The sequence below is a fragment of the Amblyomma maculatum genome, chromosome 3, assembly GCF_055883805.1.
Source record: "Amblyomma maculatum isolate TAMU_Amacu chromosome 3, ASM5588380v1, whole genome shotgun sequence".
In the NCBI taxonomy this organism is placed as follows: domain Eukaryota; kingdom Metazoa; phylum Arthropoda; class Arachnida; order Ixodida; family Ixodidae; genus Amblyomma; species Amblyomma maculatum.
The window spans coordinates 167,286,495-167,311,245 of NC_139346.1; the positions used below are offsets into that span (position 1 = coordinate 167,286,495).

The 24,751-nt window shown below is 46.7% G+C and overlaps 2 protein-coding genes across 6 annotated transcripts in view; one reads left to right on the forward strand and one right to left on the reverse strand.

The window, feature by feature from the left end:
- The window catches only part of LOC146196786 (uncharacterized), a 168,731-nt gene extending 149,286 nt beyond the window's left edge, over nt 1-19,445 (reverse strand). The window contains exon 1 of the mRNA XM_084598527.1: nt 19,338-19,445. The gene's annotated coding sequence lies outside the window, so the exon portion shown is untranslated. The remainder of the gene's footprint in view (nt 1-19,337) is intronic.
- The window catches only part of LOC146196790 (uncharacterized), a 30,844-nt gene continuing 24,049 nt past the window's right edge, over nt 17,957-24,751 (forward strand). The window contains exons 1-2 of one of the 5 annotated variants that reach the window (XM_084598522.1): nt 17,957-18,069; nt 22,549-22,593. In XM_084598522.1, coding sequence (XP_084454648.1) covers nt 22,572-22,593 — 22 coding nt within the window. In that variant the 5' untranslated portion in view covers nt 17,957-18,069; nt 22,549-22,571. Of the gene's footprint in view, nt 18,070-19,392; nt 19,468-19,557; nt 19,578-22,548; nt 22,594-24,751 lie in introns of those variants that run through there. The other 4 variants (XM_084598519.1, XM_084598520.1, XM_084598521.1 and 1 more) reach the window with 4 other exon arrangements.

Below are 24,751 nucleotides of genomic sequence, written 5' to 3' on the forward strand. Positions count from 1 at the left end.
CTAGAGCACCTGGTACTCCCCTGATGGGGCTGGGACAGGTGGGTCACCGCCGCTTGCGGCGGGGGCTAGCCTGCCACAGAAGTTTTATCTGTTGTAGGCCGTCATTGCACCCGCCACCGTTTCGGTGGTGGACAACGGCTCTTTCTTTCTTCTCTATTTTTTCTTCTGTCTGCACGAGGCAACAGAGCCAGTAGCAGGCCCGTGCATTTTCGTTTCCTTCTTCCTACAGCCACAACAACAAGCATTATATTGGACAGTGCACCCTCGCTCCTGTCGCGTGGCGTTCTGATAGCCACGCTCCACGATACGCTACGACGTCAGCGGCTGTCGCCATGAAAACCACGCTGGCTTGGCATCACCACGAGCGCAGCCCTGTTTTTAGATATTTTTCGACGTTTTTCGTTCTTAATTTTTGCCGCGTGATTAGGTTCATGTTGATTAATCATTTTATAATCTATTTCAAACATTTATCCGTCTTGTTTGTGTTTTTTGCGGCAATTTCGACTTTCGCGCATTAAATGGATCGCGCCCAATTCGAAGGTCAGCACCAAAGTTGGCCCTGACCACGCTCAAAATTTGCACGCAAATAAAATTCTGACAAACTGGAGCGAATTCAATATCCAGGTATCGACTATCACACTCAAGATTGGTCGCCCTCCCTCCCACCACCCCCCTAAAAGAAATATTGCATGCTTCACCTGAAAATTGACCAAAATAGGTGCACCGAATGGTCCGTGATTTAGTACCAGTTAGCGGTGTAAACACATTCAAGTTTGGAGCGGCAATCCTCTCTGAGAGCCAAAAACTTCCAATAGCCAAATGAAAAAGATTACACACGTGCCTAAAAAAAACCTACGCGCTACATGTGCATTTTAAATCAGGCACTCCTTACGGCACGCGATGTCTAAATGGTATAACCTACTCGAAGCCTCGGCAATGATGAATTTTTTTACTGAGTACGATTTTGGGTGTGAAATCAGTGGCCGCACTGGCCGCATTTCTACGGACACACGCAAACAAACACAACAAGCAGAAGCACCTGCTTATTTCGTAGTATGTATTCCAGGGACCGAAGTTTCCCAAGCCAAACGCTCTTTGAAAAGTTAGCAATACCTTAAGAGTAGACGCGATAGCGCATTTACCACCGCTTTTTTGAAACCTTGCACGATTTTCTGACATTGACAGGCCCGTGCAGAGTGTGGCTAAGTGTTTGTTTTGTTTGCTTAGACTTATGAGATAGGGACGAGAAAATTGGCTGTCTCATATTGTCTGAACACCTACTCCTATCCCTATCCTAAACCAGCCTCCAGTTTGACTAGCAGATGATTGCTAAGTGGAAGGCGAAAAGAGATGACGTCACCCAAAAGCGCTGCATAAAGAACGCTTACGTCACATAATTGATACGAAAACACGTGCGTATTTTTTTCTAACCTGTTTTCCTCAACGGCAGGTTACGTCAACGACGTCGACGCCACCGCGACCTTGGTTAGAAGTCGTTCCTGTCAGACGCCTGACCTTGAACTCGAAACCCTTGTGTCATTACCCTGCCTTGAGTCCCCAGCATTAAAATCCTCAACGCCAACGACCACAAGGCTCGTAGGCTTGCTTCATCGTCCGCGCACGCCTTGATACTGAGCTGTTACTCGCGACTGTGGTTGTATTCATTCACCGACTAAATCAGCTTGCGACAATGTTACCGCCTCCAGCACATTTAGCGCATTGGCAGGAAAACAAGACAATTGTGGCATCCACGTATGAAAAAATCACAGCGATTTAGTACAGTTACACCGGTAACTCGAGCGAAATCACTGTCCACTCGGGGCATATATGTTGGTTAATTTTCGGTACCGTGGGCCAAATCCTAAGAGTGCCCCGGGCAAACATTTAGGTGCGAGCATCTAACTGGGCGCGGTTTATTAGTGTAATTTAACTTTTGGTTTACTTTGGAAGTGAACCCTTTCCAGGTGACTCAGGCCAATTTTTAGGGCGACCTTCGAACTAGCCGCAGTCAGTTATGCTTCGATGGTAACTGTGGCTCAGTTTCGCCCGGATCAAGTTTTCGTTGAGCAGGACCAATTTCTGGGTACGGCCCGGGCCAAATTTAGTTTCAACCATCAAACTAGGCCGTGCTGCATTGTAATTCGATATCAATTTTAGTCCAATTTGGCCTAGGTCAATTTTGGGACGTTAGGGGCCAAAGTTTGGGAACGGCTCGGGCCTACTTTGGTGGTGACCATCGAACTGGATGCAGTCCATTACCTAGAGAGCAATTATAGTCCAATCTAAACGAATACGATTTTCGAATCTTATAGGCCAAATTTTCATTGTGGCCCAGACCAACTTTAAACTGTGTGCTGTCGGTCAATTGCAGTTATATACGGTGTGCCCTAGTTATAATTTTGTTCAATCTAAAGAATGCCTGTTGCTATGTCAGATTCCACAAGTTCAAACGAAGGTCGACACGGGCACAAAATTGGTGAGCAACTTTTGCATTCCGTACCCGTGCCGCAGTCGTGACCTAGTTGCTTAGGCGTCCGTCTCGGCTTCGGGAGGTGTTTGGTTCGCACCCCGTCTCCGGCCACCCGTTCGTAAAAATGGGCAGAAGCGTGCCCCTACTCGGCGCCCGGCTCTCACGAGGCTGCGCGCTTGGCTGCTAACACCACTGCACCATTTCGATGACAAAACCAGTTTCGAACACTCCAGTCTGCTGAGGTAGTCCGAGTTACCGTGTTTTACAGGATTGAGAACACCAAGAGTCTGTATTTCTTACACGGGTTTTGAAAAACCGAAAAAGCCTTGAAGTTTCAAATGCGAAAAAGTTTTGACCAAAGTGTATCAAAGTCACAATGGCTCACTGTCGCTACTAATGTTCACTTCTCAAATCATGACTGGAATCCTAAGCAACTCCGGAGTTCCTCATGTCTGACTTTGCGAGCAAAAAAAGTGGATGGACACTTCAGCTCGGCCTTTCAGGATACGAGGGATAGAGCTATCGCTCCTGTTTGCAATCCGCGAACATGTACTTCGCTATCGCCCGATTAGTAATCTCTTAATTTATTTATCTAATATCTCACACGAGCTCTTTATCACACAGTCGTATGTGAAAAGGCACCCGACATAGATATAATGGTCCGCTGAACCAAGCCGTACAAATGTATCTGCGTGACCTATGGGTAGACTCAGAAGGAAGAACTACAAGGTTAACTCTGATTTCACCCTCGCATCTGATAGGAAAGACGCGAGTTGGCAGCTCCTGCCAAATAAGCCATATCATGTGGTTACGTGACATTAGACAAACTTAAGTCCAATTAGAGGCCCGCCATATGCCACCAATCACCTGCCAAAGCCGCGACCGTGATTGGTTCACAACTCCAACAGCACCAACCTCGCTACGGCGGACCTTATAGCACATGATGATAGGTTTGGCACGTGTAAACTTAAACAATGCTTCACAAACATCCGTGATTACGAGCGTAGTGGGTCATCGCCACGATGAAGTGAAGCCCTCCCAAGCCCCGTCGCGGTGACTCAGTCATTAGGGCGCTCTAATATTGAACTCAAGGCTACGGGATCAAATCCGAGCCCCGGCGGACACTTTTTGATGGAGGCAAAAAGCAAGGCGCCCGTGTACTGTGCGATGTCAGTGCACGTTAAAGAACTCCAGGTGATCGAATGTTCCGGAGTCCTCCACTATGGTGTCTCCCATAGCCTTAGTCGGCTTGGGAAGATAAACCCTACAAACCAATTCATCCCCCTTCCGAAGCGTTATTGCCTCGTGTATGCTTGGCGTTAATTTCCGTCAACAATCAAAGCCCAGGATTTATATTTTTGAGGTGTGCACGAAGCTAGAGTAGTACAGTCGTCAGACCGGCTGTCCAGCTCGCTCGAATTGTGTGCTTTCGCCTACATAGGCAACAAATATATATAACGCCTAACTGAGATAGCCGACCGCTGAATATGCGTCATGATACATCATTTCTGTCGCTTTGATTTCCAGCGCTGCTATCATCAGTGATCGCCCCTGCCAGATCTCCAGGACCGAGGAACAAAAGGAGAGATAGCGCATCTCTACGCGCTGCGGTAAAACTATTTTGAGCAACTACTTCGGCAAACGCAATTCACAATTCTGTCAATATATATGGCTAACTCCAGATATCGTTTTACACACACTGTGGTCTTGTCTTCGCAATAGGCATTTGCACTGTCTGTCATAACTCGACCTTACGCTAACTTGATCGTGAACTTGCATCACCAATTAAAGTGAACGTGATAAGCACAATTAGTGCAGTATATTTTCGTCCTTATAGGCTACAAGCCCTCAAAAGACTTCTGCGTATAGACAGCTTGATCCAAGATGTTTTGGTAGACATGCCGAAAGCAGATGTGCAGTTCAAGTAGAATAATCGATAACATGATGATGACGAAGGTGACTGCAGCGTAGTAAAGTTGGAGCACGAAAAAGTTGAGGGCAGCGCAGGCTGAGACTTCAAAGCGTAACGCGGGTCCCCACCAGAGAGTAGAGCACATGTTTTGGAAGTGCTACCATCTAACAGGAAGTCAATAAAAAAATAAGGCTTAAAGACGCATGTTACCAGATACCGTAAATAAACTACACAAAGTAATGACGGTTGGGTCGAAGCAACGCTGCTGTACCTCTGGTAATTTGAAATCGAGGAAGGCACGCATTGACCGCCAAATGTAATTAATCCGCCCCCGTTCTCCTCTTGGTGCCTATCCCATATAAACAAAGACTTACTCAGTCAAACGTAAAAACATTAAAAAAGAAGCGTTACATATATTTCATTATCGTGCAGCACACTGCTTGTTTGCAGCGAGATAGAGGGACGGAGCTTTGTGTATGCGATTGCTGCTAGCCGTGGAAGAGGCACCGCAGCCTTTTCCAGAGTACTGTTGCAGAGCTTCCAGCAACACAAGCGCCAAAGGAGTGTAGAACATCGGGTAGACGGAAAAGCAGCATGTGAAACAAACAGGCCTTCGTAACAAAGGTGAGTGTATTGCCTCAAACAGAAAAATACAGGGCTGTTACTCGCTCATTGGGACGCTAGGTATGGCCAAGACGTGGTGTATAGTGAGGGCACTGATAGATAAAAAAAAAAGACCGAAACCGGTAAAGCCATAGCCAGATTGGTGTACATCTTTCAAGGCACAGATGAAGAGCTGATCGCGAAGACCAAGCTCAAATACTATGGAGACAAAGTACACCCGGGAGCCAAGGACCGGCCCTACAGAGGAACAGACAACGAGTACCTGGATAGACCCGTCACCAAAGAGGAGGTCTATGCAGTCATGAGAAAGGGTCAAAAGAACACGGCTGCGGGGGCGGATAAGATTAACAACGCTCTGATTTGGAACCTGAATGACGAGGCGATACAGGAGCTCACGAATCTGATGAACAAAAACTGGGCGGATGATACGGTGCTGGAGGAATGGAGGCATTCGGACGTGGTCATGATCCCCAAGCCAGGAAAGAAACTGCAATAGAAAATCTGAGACCGAACTCGCTAACGTCTTGCCTCGGCAAACTCTATGAGCGGGTGGTCACCGCAAGGGTGTAGAATTACATGGACGACAAGGATCTATTTCCCCAAACCATGTTCGGCTTCCGAGTGAAACTATCAACATAAGACGTCCTGCTACAGCTAAAGGAGGAAGTCAACCAGAAAGCAACGAAGGCAAACGAGGGCGTCGTCATAGCTCTAGACGTCAAAGGTGCCTTTGACAACGTGAGTCATGGTGCGGTCCTCGAAGGGCTTTAGAAGCTCGGCTGTGTGAAGAAGATCTACGATTATGTCAGGGTGTTCCTGTCGGACTGGCCGTACGCAGTGACTGGGCTAAATTTAATCTGAAAAGTTCCACGTACCCAACAAGGGCACGCCGCAGGGGTCAGTCATTTCACCGCTGCTATTCGATGTAGCAATGATAGGGCTGGCCAGAAAATTGGAGAAAATTGAAGGAATCGGTCATGCCATGTATGTGGACGATATAACAATTTGGACTAATACGGGATTCCTCAGAGAGAAAGAGGAGAGGCTGCAAGCGGCGGCCACCTGCGTGGAAGAGCACGTCCTGGCGCGGGGGCTGCCGTGCTCGAGAGAAAAGTCGGAGCTGATAAGAATCTGGAGAGGCAGCAAAACAAAAGAGCAGATCGCAGCAGAACCGGGTCTCAAGATACTGCTGCAAGTCATACAAGACCCAAGTGCTAACGTAAGTGGGCCCTTAATCCAGAGCCACAAAAAAATGATAAAAAAAAAGAATTAAGCATCCGGAAGGACCCTGTTGATATGGCACACGAGGGCCCTCCAACATGCCACCGCGTCTGCCCCTTCAGGTGGAGCGAGCCACTCCCGAAGTGAACTAGGTCGATAATTGGGAGGGAGAGAGTTTATGTACTGTTGGCGGGATTGGAGGCTGTGTGGGCAGTCCCACAGCACGTGCGTGGTGTCAGGGTATCCTGAGCAGTAAGAGCATTTAGGGCGGGAGGGGCATCCGGCTATATAATGGAGGATGTGAGGGGTGAGAAGACTATGTGTCTGTGCTTTTCGGACAAGACAGGAGTCTCGACGGGAAAGGAACTTGGAAGGGGATGGCAGAAGGCAGGAGCCTTCCAGGAACTCCTCCAGGAGTTCCTGAAAGGAGCTCCTCCAAGGAAGGAACAGGAACTCCTATGGTCGGGGGGTGATAGTGGGTGGGCCAGGGAGTGCGCGAGTCTCCCGGAAGAGCTGCTGCACGGGAGAGTTGATCAGCCAACTCGTTGCCCGGCACTCCATCGTGGCCTGGAACCCAGTCTAGTGTATAGGTCGTATCCTGGTACTGGGACTAAGTGAACTGAGAGTTGGTGGAGGATGTGAGGAGGAAGCGCGTGCTCAAGAAAGGCACGAAGCGCGTCTTGGCTGTCAGTAAGTATGGTGTGCTGGCTAGGAGTGGTGTGGCAGAGTATGGCTGAGCTTAAGGCCTGAATCTCAAGAGATAAGGAGGTGGGAACATGTGAAAAGTGGGTGACAATAGGCAATTGTCTTGGGGCTATAACAGTCACTGTGCCTTGCTGAGTCTCGGCATGGTATGAACTGTCTGTATAGGTAATATTTTTCGGGTCGGGGTAGCGGTAGCGTAGTGTGCAGATGCGAGCCTTCCTGCGGCCGGCATGGTTTACTGGGTGCATGTTGCGGGGTAAAGGTGGTATATGTATACGAGGCGAAACTTTCCAAGGAGGTGGTTTTGGTGGAATCGGGAGAAGGTCGTTGGCGTTGTAGTGAAGAGAGCTGAGAATTTGTCGGCCATGATGCGTCAGGCGGAGGCGCGATTGCTGTGCTAGGAGGTGCATGTCGATTCTTACGTGGAGAGGTGTGTGGAGGGCGGTTTTTTCGAGTTTTGAAAGCGGGGTGTAGCGGTGCACCCCGAGTGCCAGGCGTGTGGCGGGGCGCAGGAGTCTGTTAAGTTTTTGTTGTTGGGAGGGGGTAAGTCGTATGTATGGGAGGACATACATGACTCTAGTGTAGAGGAGGGCCTCTGTGAGGCGGCGTATGTCATGCTCCTTGAGGCCCTGGCGTCTACGTGTCATGCGTCCGATTATGTGAATAAGTTGAGTGAGCGTTCGTTGGCATCTGTTAAGCCATTCGGTGGCTTTGCCATTCTCCGTGAGGTCGAAACCGAGTACTTTGATTTTTCGCTCACGGGGAAGGGGTGTGTCGCGTAGGGTGAGGTGAATAAGATCGCGATCGGCTTGCGCTCGAGCTCAGTGAGGGTGATTAGTGACCACTACATATTCAGATTTAGTAGGAGAAAGGGCTAGCCGTACCTGATGAGAGAAGTTGACAACTATATCAATGCCTTGTTGAAGGGTAGATGAAATAGTGCCGGGGCTGCCTGTGGACGTCCAGAGAGTTACGTCGTCCGCGTAAAGCCCAAAGGAAAGTGACGGCACCCTTTCGAGGAGGAGGGGTAGAGGGCGAAGAGCAAGATTGAAGAGGAAGAGTGAGAGAACAGAGCCTTGGGGAACCCAGCGAGTGGAAGTCCAATAGGGTTGAAGGTAGTTAGGCAGCTTTATAGCGTGGCGACGGGTCGTGAGAAAGTTGTGAATGTAGTTGTACAGGCGGGAGCTGCAGGTTAGATGTTTAAGTTGTTCAAGAATGGCAGAATGGTAGATCGAGTCGAAAGCTTTTTGGAAGTCGAGACCTACAATGCAGCGGAGTTGATGACTGCTAGTGTACTGATAGACCTCTTGCTGAATATAGAGCATCGTGTCTTGCGTGCAGACATGAGCTCGAAAACCAGTCATGGTCCAATGAAGGGAGTCGGGATTATCTGTGAGCCAAGTGAGGCGACCGAGAACCATCTTCTCCATAAGCTTGCCCACACACGACGTGAGAGAAATCGGCCGAAGGGTGTCTAGGGTTGCTCTTTTGCCGGGCTTCGGAATGGGAACTATATGAGAAGTTTTCCACTCCTCGGGGAGGATCCCTGTACGCCATACTTCGTTTATGTGACCAAGCAGGACTTCTAATGCAGTGTCAGGGAGATTGCGAAGGTGGCCATATGTTATGCCGTCGGGGCCAGAGGTCGTTCGTTGTCGAGACTGAGAAAGAGTCGTGCGGAGTTCAGCCATGCTGAAATCCACATCGATGGGAAGGTCAGTGGGATTGCTTTTAGGTGGGTCTGGTACAGGAGCTGCAGAATGGGGAGGAAAAAACTTAGTGTGGAGTTCGGAAGAAAGCGTGGAATCAGAGAGTCCGGTAGATATCTGTAACTGCGGAATGTGCGTGTGAACACGTGCCTGCCCAATCATTGCTTTGAGTATGTGCCACACTCTGGCCGTGTGCAGCTGGCCGCCAAGCGAGTCACAGAACTGGAGCCAGTTGCTGGTCTCCAGCTGGCGTGCGTAGTCCAGGGCCTCTGCTGTAATGGCCTCTAGCTTAGATCTGAGCAGACGGTTCTGCGTATTTCGCCTCCACTTCTTTTTCAGCGCGTGGCGTTGCTCCCAAAGATGGAGCAAGTGCGAGTCGATGGCAGGGACTTTGTCAGTTATTTTAATACGTTTAGTCGTTTCGTGCGCGGTCTGTGTGACATTTTCTTGCCATTCGGAGTAATTTTGAGGGGACATCGATTCAAGGCGCCTTCTGAAAAGGGCCCAGTCCGTCAAGTGAGCTCTGCGGGCGCTTTTTGTACGTTTGGAACATAGTGGAAGGTGGTAAGTGATAATAACGTGATCGCTGCCAAAGGTGAGATCAGTAGTTTCCCATACACCGCCTGGTGTTCTCAGGGACCATGTGAGGTCAGGAACCGTGTCGCGCTGGACGCTGTTGCCCTGACGTCTTGGTGATGTGAGGTCGTTACAAAGGCTAAAACCGAGAGTTTGTGTCACCGTGCGTAGGATGCGGCCCGAGTGAGTAGTACGCGTGTAGAGCCAGTCGGGATGGGGAGCGTTGAAATCACCAGCCCGTACCACTGGACATAGAGGATACTGCTGAAGAAAAGGAGTGAGCCATTTGAGAGAAGGCTTTGCGGATGGTGTCCAATAGGTATTGAGTGTTAAAATTGGCTCAGGTATGTGAGGAAGCTGGGTTAAAGTGCATACATATTCTGTCTCTGACGTGTTGTAGGGACTGGTGTCGATTTGAACGGTTGGCAGGCTTTTGAGAACATAAGTGACGGTGTAGACAGGGGAATGTGATTGCCGTTTGGTACGTAACCTTGGTTGGATATATGAGGTATATCCTGGAATATTGTAACGGCCATGCGCTTCTTGCAAGATAATGATTGCAGGGAGATTGTTGAGGGATCCTAAGTACAGGCGAAAGGCAGCGGCCTTCTTGCGAAGTCCCCGGCAATTCCATTGTAGTATGTAAGGGGAAGCCATGATCTAAGGTGTAGTAGCGTGTGCGGCGGGTGTTATAGGTTGACTTGGGGGAGACTCAATGGGCAATCGCTCCATGATTACACTTAGCTGTGCTTGGAGCTGAGTTTGCACAGTAGTTATGTGTTCGAGAGCAGAGTAAATCTGCTCCATGCGTCTGTTCGGCTGCTCTTTCGTAGCATTCAGTTCTTGGATGGTTTGTTCCATCCTTGTTTCGACGGTGCTGACACGAGTGGTGAGCTGTTCGATAGCAGCGAGGACGGTGGCTAGTGTGGAGGGGGTCGACTCGACCTCCATGTTTGTAGTGACGGGGGGAGGAGAGGGGAGTGTCTGAGTGACTGTGAGTGAGGGAGGGGGTAGTGGGGCTTGGATAACTTTTTGGGGGCCGGCGACTGATTAAGTGGCTCGCTCACCTGATTGGTCGTGCTGTGCTCTGCGTATGGCATGCGGCGTTTGGGAGCAGCAGGCTGTACAGGTTTAAGGGCCGGCTTGAGTGGTTGCCGGGATGGTGACGACGACGGCGACTTCTGGCCCTTTCTGCGGCGCGGTGATGAGGATGAAGTGCGGGAGGCAGGGCCAGGAGAGTTGTTTGCAGAGTTGCTGCGGGCGTTGTCGGTCAAGACAGCAAAACGGTTGCTAGTGCGGATGGCGGTGCGTGATAGGTGTGATGAGTTTTGAGGATCATCTTGTACATCGGATGCGGACTTGGAAGAGTCTTGGTCTTGAATGCCACCGTGGCGTTCTATGTAAGGTTTCTTTCTTGCTTCAGTGGCGGCTTTCCTTTGAGGGCAGCAGAGGTCTGTGGGAGGGTGGTCGTCTCCGCAGTGATGGCAGTGCGGTTCGCAAAGGCTTTGGCTATGGCCTTCATCCACTGGCCGGCTGCAGACGGCGCAGATCGGTGCTAGGTTTATATTGGGGCAAACGTCCAGTCGGTGTCCGATTTGGTAGCAGTGCGTGCACAGCTGGCTCTTTGGCTGAAAGGGGTAGCATCTGTAAGGGCACCTATTGACCAGTACATGGCGTGGAACCACTTTGCCATGAAAGGTGATTTTTATACTTTTCGTTCGGCCCATCTGGTGGGCATCGAGTATGATATGCTCGTCCACTTGCAGCATTGCTTGCAGTTGAGGTCGGGTGGCTTCGCTGATCCCGTGAATTACACCGTGGCAGGTATTATATCCCGAGGCAGCGTAGGTGTTGACGGGGACAGCGCTGTTGTCCGGTAGCTTGATTTCAGTAAGCTTTAACAGCTTGGGTTTGGCGGAACAGGTACACACATCTGCCGCTATTAGGTTCTGCGTTGGTCGTAATTTGAAAATAGTTTGGTGGACTTAATTCGGTGTGAGTGCCGCGGCCGGGGCTATGAGCGTGTGAAGAAGGTGGCCCGGGATGGTACGGACGGAGAAGCCTCACTTGGGTCTTATGATAACTGTAGCCATTTCCTTCTGGGGAGGGTGACGTGGCGGAACGGTCTTCCATTCCACAGCGGGGCAGAGGGCGGGCGAAGCGGAATTCTCTGCTGTCATGGCTTGAGCTTCAGTGGGGTCAGAGGGCACCTGTAGGCGTCTGGTCTGTTTCCCTCAGCGGGCGCGGTGCGAGGCGGCGGGTGAAATGGAGCAGCACGGGCGAGTAGGTGCTGGGACCGACGCTCGCAGCCGAGGAGCTGCGTGCCTGCGGCCCAGCGACGCTGCGGTGGTGGTTTTTCGGCGTCTCGCTCGGAGTTCTCGATGTCGCGGAATTAACTGCAATTTGCGGGTGAAATTTGGTGCGAATCTTGCCGGTTTTGCGCTGGGGTGATCCCTTAACTTGCGCCAGGCGATGGTGATGCTAGCGGAAGCGTGAGTTGAAGAGATCCGGTTGATATGGGGTGAAGAAGCGGAGCTCGATATGGACGCGTCCGTATCGTGCGGCGACGCAGCGCCCCTCACCGCTGTGAGGACCAACGAGGTCTGATATAACGTGCTCTACGGGCGGCGGAAGCAAGTGGAGCCCTGCAATAAGGACACCAACCAGTGCCAAAGGCTCCACAAAACGAGCGATTGCGAAGAATAACCTGATCAAATAAAGTTACTCAATCAATCAATAAATGCTAACTGCTGAGCAGCAAATATCATCATGTCACGCGTGAATAATAATTGCTTCATGGGAAGGAAAGGCGCAGTATCTGTCACACGTATTTCTGCAGACACCTGAACAGCACCGTAAGGGACGTGAGGAAGGATAGAAGAGAGAAAAAGAGGAGCCGTAGTGGAGGGCTACGGAGTAATTTCGACCACCTGGGGATCTTTAGCGTGAAGACTCCGTCATTTTGGTGTACAATCGAGTCCACACGCCGGCGACTGGATTTTTGCGTAATTGGGCTAGTAAAGCTCTCGCTTAAAAAACAAATAAATAAAAAGAACACGCGCAACCTGAGGAGCATCTAAGCCATGACTGGCCGCTTCAAACCTGTTTATAGATAACAACATTCATTTTATAAACACCAGAACAAACGGCGTTAAAATCTCTCTCTTATTAGAAGCACATCACTTCGTTAATTTGTTTGTCGACGTTTTTCTCTCGTCGGTCTTTGGTTGCGCGGACTATGCTGACCAAGCTTGTCGTCGGCCTTTTGGACCAAGCAGATTACCCAGGACGGCCCCTACTCTTGTACTGGCTAAGCACTGCGAGGAGGGCCTTCACCCCTCAAAGACATCTGGGGCCGCGAGCGGAAACACCGCACCCTTTCTACCAAGCGGCCGCCAGGTTCCAGGAAGCACTTAATGTAGAGCTGCCAGAGGTAAACATAGAGGAAGTGCCGCCAACCGAGATAAGCGCCCTCATGGCGTGCGCTCGCCTCAGCGCAGAAGAGGCGGAGCGAACCGATCCTAGGAGATGGAGTACATGGGCAGCAAGCACAATGCCAGACCAAGTTAAAGACTTCGAGTGGCGACGGCGGTGGGGCGTACTCCCGACCCGGGATCGCCTCTATCGATGAGGGGTTGTCCCCAACAATCAGTGCCCGCAGTGCGGAGCACCGGAGATTGGCGATCACTTCGCTTTTGAGTGTCGGGTGTCAAAGGTTATGTGGCACCTAGTACACCGTATGTTTTCGGTGCGGAGAAACCAACCGCGGGGTGCATTTGCGCGGCTAGTTGTGGCATGTACCCTTTTTGTCTTGTGGAAGCGCCGCTGCCTGGCGGAAGCACGCAGGCAGCCAGTACGAGCCATGTACCCGGCGTTGCAGAGCCTGCGCCTCCTGCTCTGGGAATACCTGTCAGAGCGGCTCGAACTAGACGGGGAGGCGCGGTTTCTGCAGCGCTGGCACACACGGTTCTTTGTTGTGAGAGCAAATGGGCTAACGATGCCGACATTGTTGTATTGATGACCAAATGTAGTGTGCGTTGGATCATAACATGTATGCATGTACATCCCCCCCCTTTTTTTTCCCTTTCCCCCCTTTTAGTGCATTGGGATGGAGAGATTTGAGTGGTTCTCCCATTATTATTGTATATTCCTTTTTTGTACCAATTGATTGAAATTGTATAAAGGGTAAGCAGACTCTGATACGAAGATAAGACTGTTAATGTAAAGCGACTTACAACATCTGTATTGTATCGGCACATTATTCTGCATCCTTTAAATATGAGTGTATGTATTTATGGGTGTACATTGTCAATGTATCGTGCTTTATCAGTTTGGAAGTCAATAAACTTCTCTTTGTGTAGAAGCACGCTGATTTGTCACGCGCTCCGTATACTCCTCAAAGCGAGCGACAGAATTAAAAACCACGAAGAAAACAAAACCAGACACAAAATTATATGGGTGCCGGGGCACATGGGGGTGGCAGGGAACCAAGAGGCTGACAGGATAGCTCGAGCATACACTACTTTCCGAGCATCCGACGGGTCCGCGGAACTTTTGCCAGCACCCAAGGCATACTCGGCCATACTAGAAAACTATAGAGGAAGAAGTATCCCCCCCCCCCCACAGTTCTCTCACCAGAGAGGAAACTGTCATATGGAGACAATTACAGACGGGTTCATACCCAAAGCTACACATACTAAACAAAATGCACCCTACCATATAGGCTGACAGATGTCCGATGGTGCGATGAAAAACCAACACTATATCACATCACATGGGCATGTCAAAACGTAGATGTGGTCCCCAAAATTCGAAACATGAGTGCGGAGCAATGGGAGACTGCTGTCCAGTGACCGCTGCGTAGACCAGCAAAGTCTGGTACAGCGAGCCCAACGGGCGGCAGCAGCCAGCGGAGCCCTGGACTGAGGGCAACCGACCAATGTGAAAAAGTGGACGAAGTCGACGGAGAAGACTCTTGTGGATACAACAAGCAGACATCTCTGAAGACGTCCAAAAACCGCCAAATAATATAGGGCTAAATAAAGTTTTTCCTCCTCGTCCTGCTACTTCATGCTAACAGCTGGGTGGAAATGCTAGAGCCCGCCACAACGGCGCCCATCCTATCCCATGAATCTTCCAGACGTTGTCCCACATACCATTCCACAACTTGAAATTTGCAGCCATTGTTGTGCTTTTGTCGGTTCTGCCTTGGTATAAAAAGTGTTAAGACGCCCGACTACTGTGCCGGAGTACCCGGGTTCGAACCTGACCTGGGCGGCTGCGTTTCGATGGAGGCGAAGAGGCGTCCGTGTGCTGTGGGATGTCAGCGCACGTTAAAGATCCCCAGGTGGTAGAAATTACTCCGTAGCCCCACTACGGCTCCTCTTTCTCTCTTCCCTTGCGGAAAAAACCTTATGAGCGGCGGCTGCGTTTCGATAGAGGCGAAACGAAGAGGCGTCCGTGTGCTGTGCGATGTCAGCGCACGTTAAAGATCCCCAGGTGGTCGAAATTACTCCGTAGCCCTCCACTACGGCTCCTCTTTCTCTCTTTCCACTTTCACTCCTACCTACCTCCCTTCCCTTACGGCGCGGTGCGGTGTCCACAGAAAACAAGTGAGACAGTTACCGCGCATTTCCCTTCCTGTAAGTAAATCAGTCACAATAACCTCATAGAGATTTCTCACACAAAACTGGTATCGGTCTCATATAATCTCATACAAATATCATTCAACGTATGAGAAATATATGAGATTATATGAGATATATGTGAGTTTAGCGTGAGTTTTGTATGCGAAATCTGTATGAAGTTATTGCGACTCGTACAGTTTTTTCGCTAGGGTTTCCACTTCACTCCCACCTTCCTCCCTTCCCTTACGGCGCGGTTGAGGTGTCCACAGAAAACAAGTGAGACAGTTACCGCGCCTTTCCCTTCCTATAAATCAAATCAATCGGTATACGCATTGCATATGCCACGGCAGCGAAGGCTGATAAGTTACGGTAATGTTGCATACTTCCTGAGAACTTTCGCAGAATCCAGGAACGGATGGCGGAACAATTTCATTTAGCGCGTGTTTGAAGTACATTCGTCCTCTATCTAAGAGCTTGATGGGCCAGCGGCGGAGATAGGCATTGATAAACGCATGCAAAACCTAGCTCTTGCTCAGCATTCTTTACCTTCGTCACAAGCTCTTAGACAGACGACGAAAGAAAATTGTGCCAAGTGAAATTTCCCTCCCTCCCCCCCTCACCTTGCATATCTGGAATGCTATCGCGCACTGATAAACCCGAACACCGGCAAGGCGTCAATGTATTTAACAAAGCGCGGCAAATTATGTTGCTTTCCTGAAGCCTCGGGGAAATGACACAGAAATATGCCGTCAAGTTTGCTTTAGCTCTAGACATCAGCACCAAACTTCCTCTCATTGTCATTCACGCTCTTAATCAGTCCATCGCATTGTTGCCTTTCTCCTTGCTATGTGTAACGATTTTTGGCACACCTAAGCTTGCATGCTGATGGTAACGGTTTAATGGCTGATAATTTGCAAAATCTGGCAAAGCAGATAAGGTCGATTTCGTAGCCATCAGTGAAACTGCGGTTTATTTCATGTGTTGTCATAAATAAATGTTTATATGCTAATTAGCGCCAAGAATTCTCGATCAAGCAAGTGGTGCTCGCATGTCTCCGCATTGCAAGCTTTTCAATGACCCATTTTGTGCGACCTCGAAAAAAACAAATTCATACCGCGAATTCACATCTCGCGCACTTTTTGTCGTACCGATACTGTCAGATATATAGCGAAACATTGGCAATTTGTGTTCGGCCCTCCAAAAACATGACGCGCAGCATCTTGGCTTTTGGCACTGCCGTTCGGATTTCATTATTAATGCCGGAAGTCCAAAGTTTAGAGGAAACCCCCAAGGCAGAGTAGAATTTGTAATAAGAGAGTGGTTGATCGTTGGCCTCCAGCTGAGCATTACCATACGAAGGAAAGTTATACAGCTTTCTCAGAAAATTCGTAATTAAAGAAAAATACGTCCTATCGAGGACGCTGCTGAAGGTGGCTTTGGGTTGAAATCCGTGTAGCTGTTAGGGGCAATGCGTTTAAGTGATTGCAGCTGCAGCCATCTTTCATTAATATATTTGTTTTCTTGTCAGGGCAAATTCAGATCGGAAATGTTTCCGTACACTGAAAAAACGCTATAGTGATGTGCAAAAGGGCGGAACTTAGTACTTCATCTCCAGATATGACAAAAAGGAGCAATCTAACGACGCGAAATTTTACGCACACCTTCAAACTGTGTGCTCAATAATTTTTCAAGCAATTATGATGATAAGAATAGCATTTAAGAAATTTCACATTTTGTATATCAAGCTTGAAATACTGACTGAACACGTATATGTATTATATTTATTTTGAAATATTTTTAATCTCACCTGCCAGAGCCTGGCATGATGCTAAGATAAATTGAGGCTATTCGACTTGCTATTGCGGGGGAGATTAGCGCCATTTTCTAAATGGCAAGAAGTTCACGCTCACACATACTACACTCTGGCCTGGCCTAGGTAAGTTTTAGGAGCATGCAACACTGCCATCCCCAGCCAGAGTCGGAAGGCATGTAACGTACGTATTTGTTGTTGTTGTTGTTGTTGTTGTGGCTGTAGGAAGAAGGAAAAGAAAATGCACGGGCCTGCTAGTAGCTCTGTAGCTAAGCCACCTCCGCTGCCTCGTGCAGACAGATTTGATTGATTTATAGGCGCGGTAACTGTCTAACTTGTTTTCTGTGGTCACCTGAACCGCGCCGTAAGGGAAGGGAGGAAGATGGGAGTGAAAGTGGAAAGAGAGAAAGAGGAGCCGCAGTGGAGGGCTACGAAGTAATTTCGACCACTTGGGGATTGTTTGGTTTTCGATTACCATTTCTATGCATATTCCTCGGAGCGTGATCACGGGGTTTAACGTTGTTTTCGCTCGCTATTCGTTTATTCTTTGTCACTCTTGTGGACGCAAGTGCGGTCGTTTTCAGCGTGTTCAAGATCTTAAATAATCCTTATGCTGAGTTTGTGGAACTTGCAAAAACAACGTGACCCACAAGACGACACACCTACCAGTTCTCTTTGTTTTCGCTGTTTCCACCATGCCAGATGTATACGAGCTATCCCACTATGACACAAAGTAGTACACGTTGGAATTAGCTAGCGGTATCTGCGTCTTCCCTTCTTTTCAGTTATTTTTTCGTGCATCGGTCTGAGTGTTTCTAGAACCTTGCTTTTCTAGTGGTTTTTATGTGCCCCTTTATTTTTGTGGTTCCGATGAGGAAATTCGTCTCCCAGAAACCACTTGCTCTATTTCATCACAAGTGTACCTTTCTGAAAAAAAAAAAAAAGAAAAAAAAACGGCGCTCTCCTTTCTAGCTTTTTGTGTCAGAAATAAATACATAAGTTCTTTTAATCGTTTGTTTTGTCGAATTATCATTCGTGAGGTACGTTCGTTATGTGCAGGTCTTGAGAAAGAACACCTCTTTGCCCCCCTCCCATCTTATAGCCAAGCTACCGTTTTCTTTGTGGTCATGACGCACTCTAGTGACGTCTTGGAGAGGCTTTCCTCCTTTCTAGAACCCTCTCTTCCTTCAGCGCTTTCCACGCAGTTAAGCCATACCTCTCCTCCAGCCTCCCCTTGCCTGTGGCGCTGCAATGCCGAGATAAGCGAGTTGTGCCTGACGTGTTATCGATGGGGGAAGTTTCATAGGCCACTTAAGACTCTCGCAGGACGTCCTGTCTGCTGCCGGCAACTGTGCCGCGACGGGGATGTTAAAGCCGCCTGTACAAGCAACTCAAAAAGAGTCTATTTGGCAGAGGTAAGCGGATTTTTGACTTGGAAAGAAAATAAGAGGGCCTATAAATATTTTTTCTTGTTCTAAGTCCATGTTAACTTTTCGTTTACAACACTCATTATTAGCTCAGCATGCCCAAACAGTGATAGCTACATCAAGTGCTGCATAGGATAAATATGTGATGACTTGAGGCAAAAACTTCGACAAAGCGTTTTTGCAAGCATACAGTCCTTACCTACCACACCAATAGGTGTGTTGCAAGTGCGACCAAAACTTTATTAATGATTTATGCCGGCTGAGTTGGCGACAGCTGGAAGTTCAAAGGAGGTAATAAACTATGGCTAGGTGCCGGCATGTCAACAGATATATAGATGGATTTATTGAAAGGAAAAGTTTATTTCCGTTCAATTTATGCTGTGTGAAGAGGTGCATAATAGCCTTCCTTTTTATTTAATTTCGTTTATGTTAAAACATCCAGAAGCACAAACAGGGTAAATACTATAGTGGAGCGCGATTTCTCTGATGCTAATCGGATATTCACGAATTCGATTGTTTGAACGAATCAGATAATGCATTTGGAAAATTATCCAAATAGAATTGAACGTTTTACGAACGTTTAGAGTTTTTCGAATAGTTGTCACGGGGTTCGAAGTGGTTCGCTGGAGTATTTTTGTTCGACGACTACTAAAAAACGAGGGCCCAAACAAGAGCTGCGTACCATCCTTACGCGGTCACCATGCACGTTATGAATGTTAGAGTGCCACTGTGCCGTTCATTTGTGTGGAAGATTTCATAATGCTCATACATGGAATCTATGACTGTAACCCCGGCCAAAAGTTTTAGGAAAGTTTAGCAACATTCTTTTTATGCCTGATCTTGAATTTCATCACTCATACTCGCTATTAACAGTCTCAAATCCTGAAGTGTGACCCCTAATTTATTTTCTGTGATCAATAAGAAAAAGTAATTTTTTTTTCTACATGTATAATACGACTCCGAATAATTAACATATTGAATTAGCTTTGCAGCCCCTGAGTAAAGATTATTGTTGCGTATTTCAAAAGCGATATCTTTCATTTCAAAATTACCGCCGCAACGCAGTGCCCCCCCTGCCGATTCAATGCTTCGCAACCTTGTTCAATTTGTATAAATACTCGGAAAAAGAATATTAGTCGAAATCTTTGATTCGTGTTAGATTCGATGCTGTCACTACTTAACTCGTATTCAGTTAGTAAGCAGCTACATTATTCGTATTTTATTAGGTTGAAAAAAAAAGTTGTCACTACACTCACCTAGAAAATTTCCAACCGCCGAGTCAACACACAACCTTCGCTTTGCATAGTTTCGGATTGTCTAGACTGCGCTATCGCTGAATGTACTCGTGGTCGTGACTGTACTCGTGGAAGGCCGCAGTGTGCAAAGGTAGGTGTGATATTTATTACAATTCCGAATGAGCACTCACACGGTTATCTTTGCAAACGCAGGCGCTGCGCAGGGAAGGGCTTCCAGCCTACCTCAGAGCAGCGCGCGATGTGCGTTTCGAGATAGGCGAGAACAAGCATGGTCGGCTTTCCTTCTTGCTTTACATCCCCAGTCAGACAGCTCTAATATATATTAAAAAAAAGAGAAAGTAATGCGGGAAAATGGATTTCATTTGACAGCATTCACCATCGCGGAGTCAAGTTCGTACGCGTCCTGCCTCCGCTCCCATCTTCGCAGTTTGGCTGCTTCGGATAATTTGAGGTGGAACCTATAGAAATATTGTTACATACTCAGTACGTGCCGAAGGCGTTTATAGTGTGAGTAGAGGGATTTCCCAAGGTTAACCAACTTCTGCTTCCTGTATCGCAGTTTCTTCTTCCGCATTCCACCTTCGCAAACAAAGCTCCCAGGGTAAGCATTCTGAGCAAGGTGCCGGCAATGGAACATTATTAGCCGAGCGAAATGCACCACCTGTGTTCCGCGCGAGCATCGGTCACTTTCAGTGAAGCGTGATATCACATAGCTCAGACACTTGGGTGCTCCAGATAACAAAAGTGCCGCTATAGTTGTTATTGGTCTCTTGAAATGTTGCACCGCTATAGCCTCTATATGTAACTAACGTTTCTAGAATAGCTTCGCTAATTGAGGAGCTTCTCCTTCCTCTATCTTTGTTCAGCTTCTTCCTTCCTGTTATGATGCCCAAAAACACGTGACAATATTAAGGGCGAAATGTGAGGTGAGTTTGTTCTTCGTGCAAGTGACGACTAATTGATGCGCGAAGGGAGCAGAGCAACGAGAGAGAGAGAGAGAAAAAAAAAATGGTACTCCAAGCATTATATTTAAATCCGGTGAAAGCGGTGGCCATGGTCTTTTGTTTTTTTTTTTTTTTTTTTTAATCATGGCACCAAAACAGACGCATACTTGTCGGCCGTTTCGTGGGCGCCGCTGCGCCGAGGTGATTATATTATTACGAATTCCTGGCTTGCACAACGAACTTAGCACTCATATTTTTCTCCTGAAAATGGAGATGCGCAGTTTGGCCTTCTTACAATTACATTTTATGCAATAACATCAATAACGCGTGGCAGAGATTTTTTCATTTGCATCGCTTTACTGTGCTATTTTCGACTAGTTCTTTCTACCGGGCACATCGGTGGATTTAGTGGTTCGAACGTGACAGCGTTAAAGTCCCCATTCTCCAGAAAATCTGGCATTGTCGACGTTGTCGGCTTGGGCGTTACGATCGAAAGATCACGGACGTGGCTTTGGCAGGTGGTAGTTGGTGGCTGGTATCGCCGGGCGCTGATCGGTTGTAGGGTTGTGCGACGTCACGCGGACACGTGACATGGCCGATTTGACAGGAGCTGCCACTTAAGCCTTTTCTCTCAATGGGAGGATGAGATCAGAATCAAACCTGCCGGCACCAGTGCATTCTGAGCCAGATACGTTACCCGTATATGTTGTACAGGCACGTCCGTGCGGCTTGGTTAAGAGGAGATTTATGTTTACTGTATGTCGCGTGGTCTTTGGCATACGACTGGACGCTTAACGAGAATGCGCGATATATTAGAGGAATTAATTAGAGACTAGTAATTAGGCGAGCAGCAATGTCTTTATTCTGTGCGCGAACCAAACAGGAGCCATTAACGCTGCCATGATACACCCTAAAGGGGGAGATTAAGCACCCCTACACCTTCCCCATAATTTTTGCTTACCCAGATTTGTAACCATGACGATATTTTTCGCTATTTAACTTACGTATTCTGTGTGGTGTGTTCTTGGGTAGGTAAATAACTTTGTTTTCACTGCATTCCTGCAGTCTTTATGAATTATTTGGCGTAGAGAGTTTCTGATGCTTATTGTTCCTTGTAAATTACGACGCTTGTGCGCTGAATGAAAAGAGCTGCTTTAAGGGTTCTGCTGCTGCATATTCATTTGCGACACTAAACTTCACAGCAGTATTTATGGAAGCGATGAAAGGAAACATACCTATACTCTATAGTCCTCCAAATTGTTTTTTGGTTATACTGAATTTCATTTTATTATCATGTTTCTTCCTTTGATGCAAATAAATGTGTGATTGAGTTTGTCTTTTAAGCTTCTGCTCTGACACTAAGGTTTCTGCTCAGACCACATTGCACATGCCACAGATATTTAAAATTTTAATGCCTTAGTGTTTCCTCCAGCACACTCTTATATATATATATATATATATATATATATAGATCAATTAAGGGGAAATGAGGGTGCTCGTTATAATACATGAAGGAAAGAAGCCAACAGTCGGCGAGGCCGAGGAAAGCGTTGGGGATGGTACTTTTGTGTCTTTTTTTTTTTTTTTTTTAATGTTTGCTTAGATAATCACAGAAATTAGTAATGTAGTCTGTTTGGGGGAAAGATGATTAAACACAAAGTAGATTTTCCTTCATATATATATATATATATATATATATACCTCTAATTTTCTCTAAATATATTTGCTTATTTATGTAATTGCATTGTCGCTAAAAACGTTTGACAGGCTCTGTCAAAAGTAAGCGTGATGAAATCAAGAATGACTAGTTGCTGGAGAAGTATGAAAGTATCTAGACGGGAGAGCCTATATAAATACAGATTGTCAAAGCGAGATAGTATATTTTTGGACAATATTCCCCACCTATTTTTTCTAGATGTGTTTATATAGTTATGTCATTATTTACCATCTAGACAGGATATAGGAAGCGTAGATGTCGCGAAACTAATGGCTACTAATTGATGAAAAGTATTAAAGTATGAAAAGATCGAACCGTTATCAAGAGAGATTATCAATGCGAGAAAGCGTGTTGTGAAAGAAATAATATCCGTAAAATACGCGCACAGAACACCGCACCCTTTGTATCAAAGAGGGTAAAATTCCCTCAAAGCATTCTTTCTAACAAGTGAGTTCTGTACATATATTTGACGCCGAATGATGCGTAATTATTATGCAGTCATATTTTGAAAGCTATAACTACTTGTGATTTCTTTCCTCCTGCCTTGCAGATTTGCGGGAAACTCTGGCTTAAATGGCTAGTTCAAGAAAACCAAGTGAGTACATGTTTTAAGAAATTAAAGTGTTCCAATGTTGCATCCCACAAGCGTTCGAAATGCCAATCTTTTCTAATTCGTTCGACATCAGAAGCAGCGAGACAAACTGAAGCATAAGAATCAGCCTTCAGATGCTTATTTTTGCCTCCCAGCGCAGAGGGGAAACAAGTATTGTCTTAAGTGACGCAACCACAGAGTATTCATTCGTGGATAACAGTCTATGATTAACTTCAAGAAAGCAGCTGGGTGCAAGTTGAATGTCGCGAGACCCTAGCTCTCTCGTTCAGAGAACAGAATATTGTCACCATGCAATCTTGTTCACGTTACAAAAATGAGTAAACGATTACAATTGCATTACTTAATTTATTTATTCATTTATTTATTTATTTAAAAATGCTGCAGAGTCGCTTGGCTCCAAGCAGGGGTGGACACAAATAAAAACTACAGTACAAGAATACATCAACAAAGGCAATCACAATCAATTACAGAAAGTCGAAGCATGAAACATATCAAACAACAACAAAAAACAATGCAGGAATACAAGTACAACTTCACCCAAGAATTTTCAAATTTGCGACGAACTATTCGGCACTGGCACTGTCCACAATATTCCTAGGTAATTTATAGCAAGCATGTATGGTTCTAGGAAAAAATGAATACTTGAAAGTATTGTTCAGGGGGGTATATTCCTCAATCATTTTCCCGTTATCAAAACGCGAGCTTGTGCGCAGACTGTGAGGGGTAATAAAATTGTGATTGTTGATTTGAATTATGTTGTTATATATTAAATACAAGTATTTAACCTGCATTCAGAACGCCTCGCTTGAAGTGTATCGAGACCAAGATAATCAAGCATTTCTGTCACGCTATCAGTGCGTTTATATTTGTTGCAAATAAATCTGGCCGCTGTTCTTTGAACTCTTTCTACTTTGTGAATATTTTTCGCCGCATAAGGGTCCCATAGACACGAAGCATACTCAAGACATGGCCGGACTAATGCTTTATATGCTGCTAGCTTCACATGTATGGGTGCTTTTGAAAGCTTGCGTCGAATAAACCACAGAGATTTAAAGGCTTTGGTGCAAATTGTATCAATATGAAGATCCCAACTCACATTGTGTGTAATAGTAACTTCGAGGTATTTAACAGCAGGCGATTCCTTAAGTGCAATGCCATCCACAGAATAAGAATGTTTTAAAACGGTTTTGTTCCTAGATATACGGAGGACTAAGCACTTGTCAGTATTTAAAAGCATGTTCCAATTTGTGCACCAGCCTGAAACATCAGCGAGTGCTTTGTTAAGTTTAATTTGGTGAGCTACACATTTAACTGAGGTATAAAGAACTCAGTCGTCTGCGAAAAGCTTTATCTTAACATCACCGTGTATGACTTTCATGATATCATTAACATAAATAAGGAATAAAATTGGTCCCAGAACCGATCCTTGCGGTACCCCTCATGTTACCTGCAGTGTCTCCGAGCAGTACTTGTCAACTTGGACGTACTGGTACCTGTTTTCTAGATAAGCCCTAAAGAATTCGATAAGTCTGCTATTTATTCCGATCTCATAAAGTTTCTGTATTAGTTTATTATGAGGCACTTTATCAAAAGCTTTCGCATAGTCCAAAATATAGCATCGATCTGTTCCTTGTTATTATTCGCGAGTGCAAAATCATGGCATGTACTAAGGAGCTGCGTCACAGTCGATAAGCCATGCCGAAAGCCGTGCTGTGCGTCTGATAACAGTTTGTTTTCTTCAAGAAATACGGTCAAGTGTCGACAGATTATATGTTTTATTATTTTGCAACTTGTTGAGGTCAAAGAGATTGGGCGGTAATTGGATACACAAAGGCGATTAGTTGACTTGAATATGGGTATGATACGGGCACCTCTCCAGTCTAGTCTGCCGGAAGAGAAAACTGCGCTAGTGACGCGTTAAAAATGAGGAACAAGTAGTGCGAAATACATTCCGCGTAACGGCGCAAAAAAATTGTAGGAATACTATCGGGTCCGTCAGCTTTTTTAGCGTCAAGATTAAGCAGTAAGTTTAAAATACCTTCCTGGGACACAATAACATATCAGGCATAGGAGAAATGTACCCTTCAGGCTTTGTAACAAGATTTGTATCTTTCCTGGCTTATACGGATTGAAAGTAACT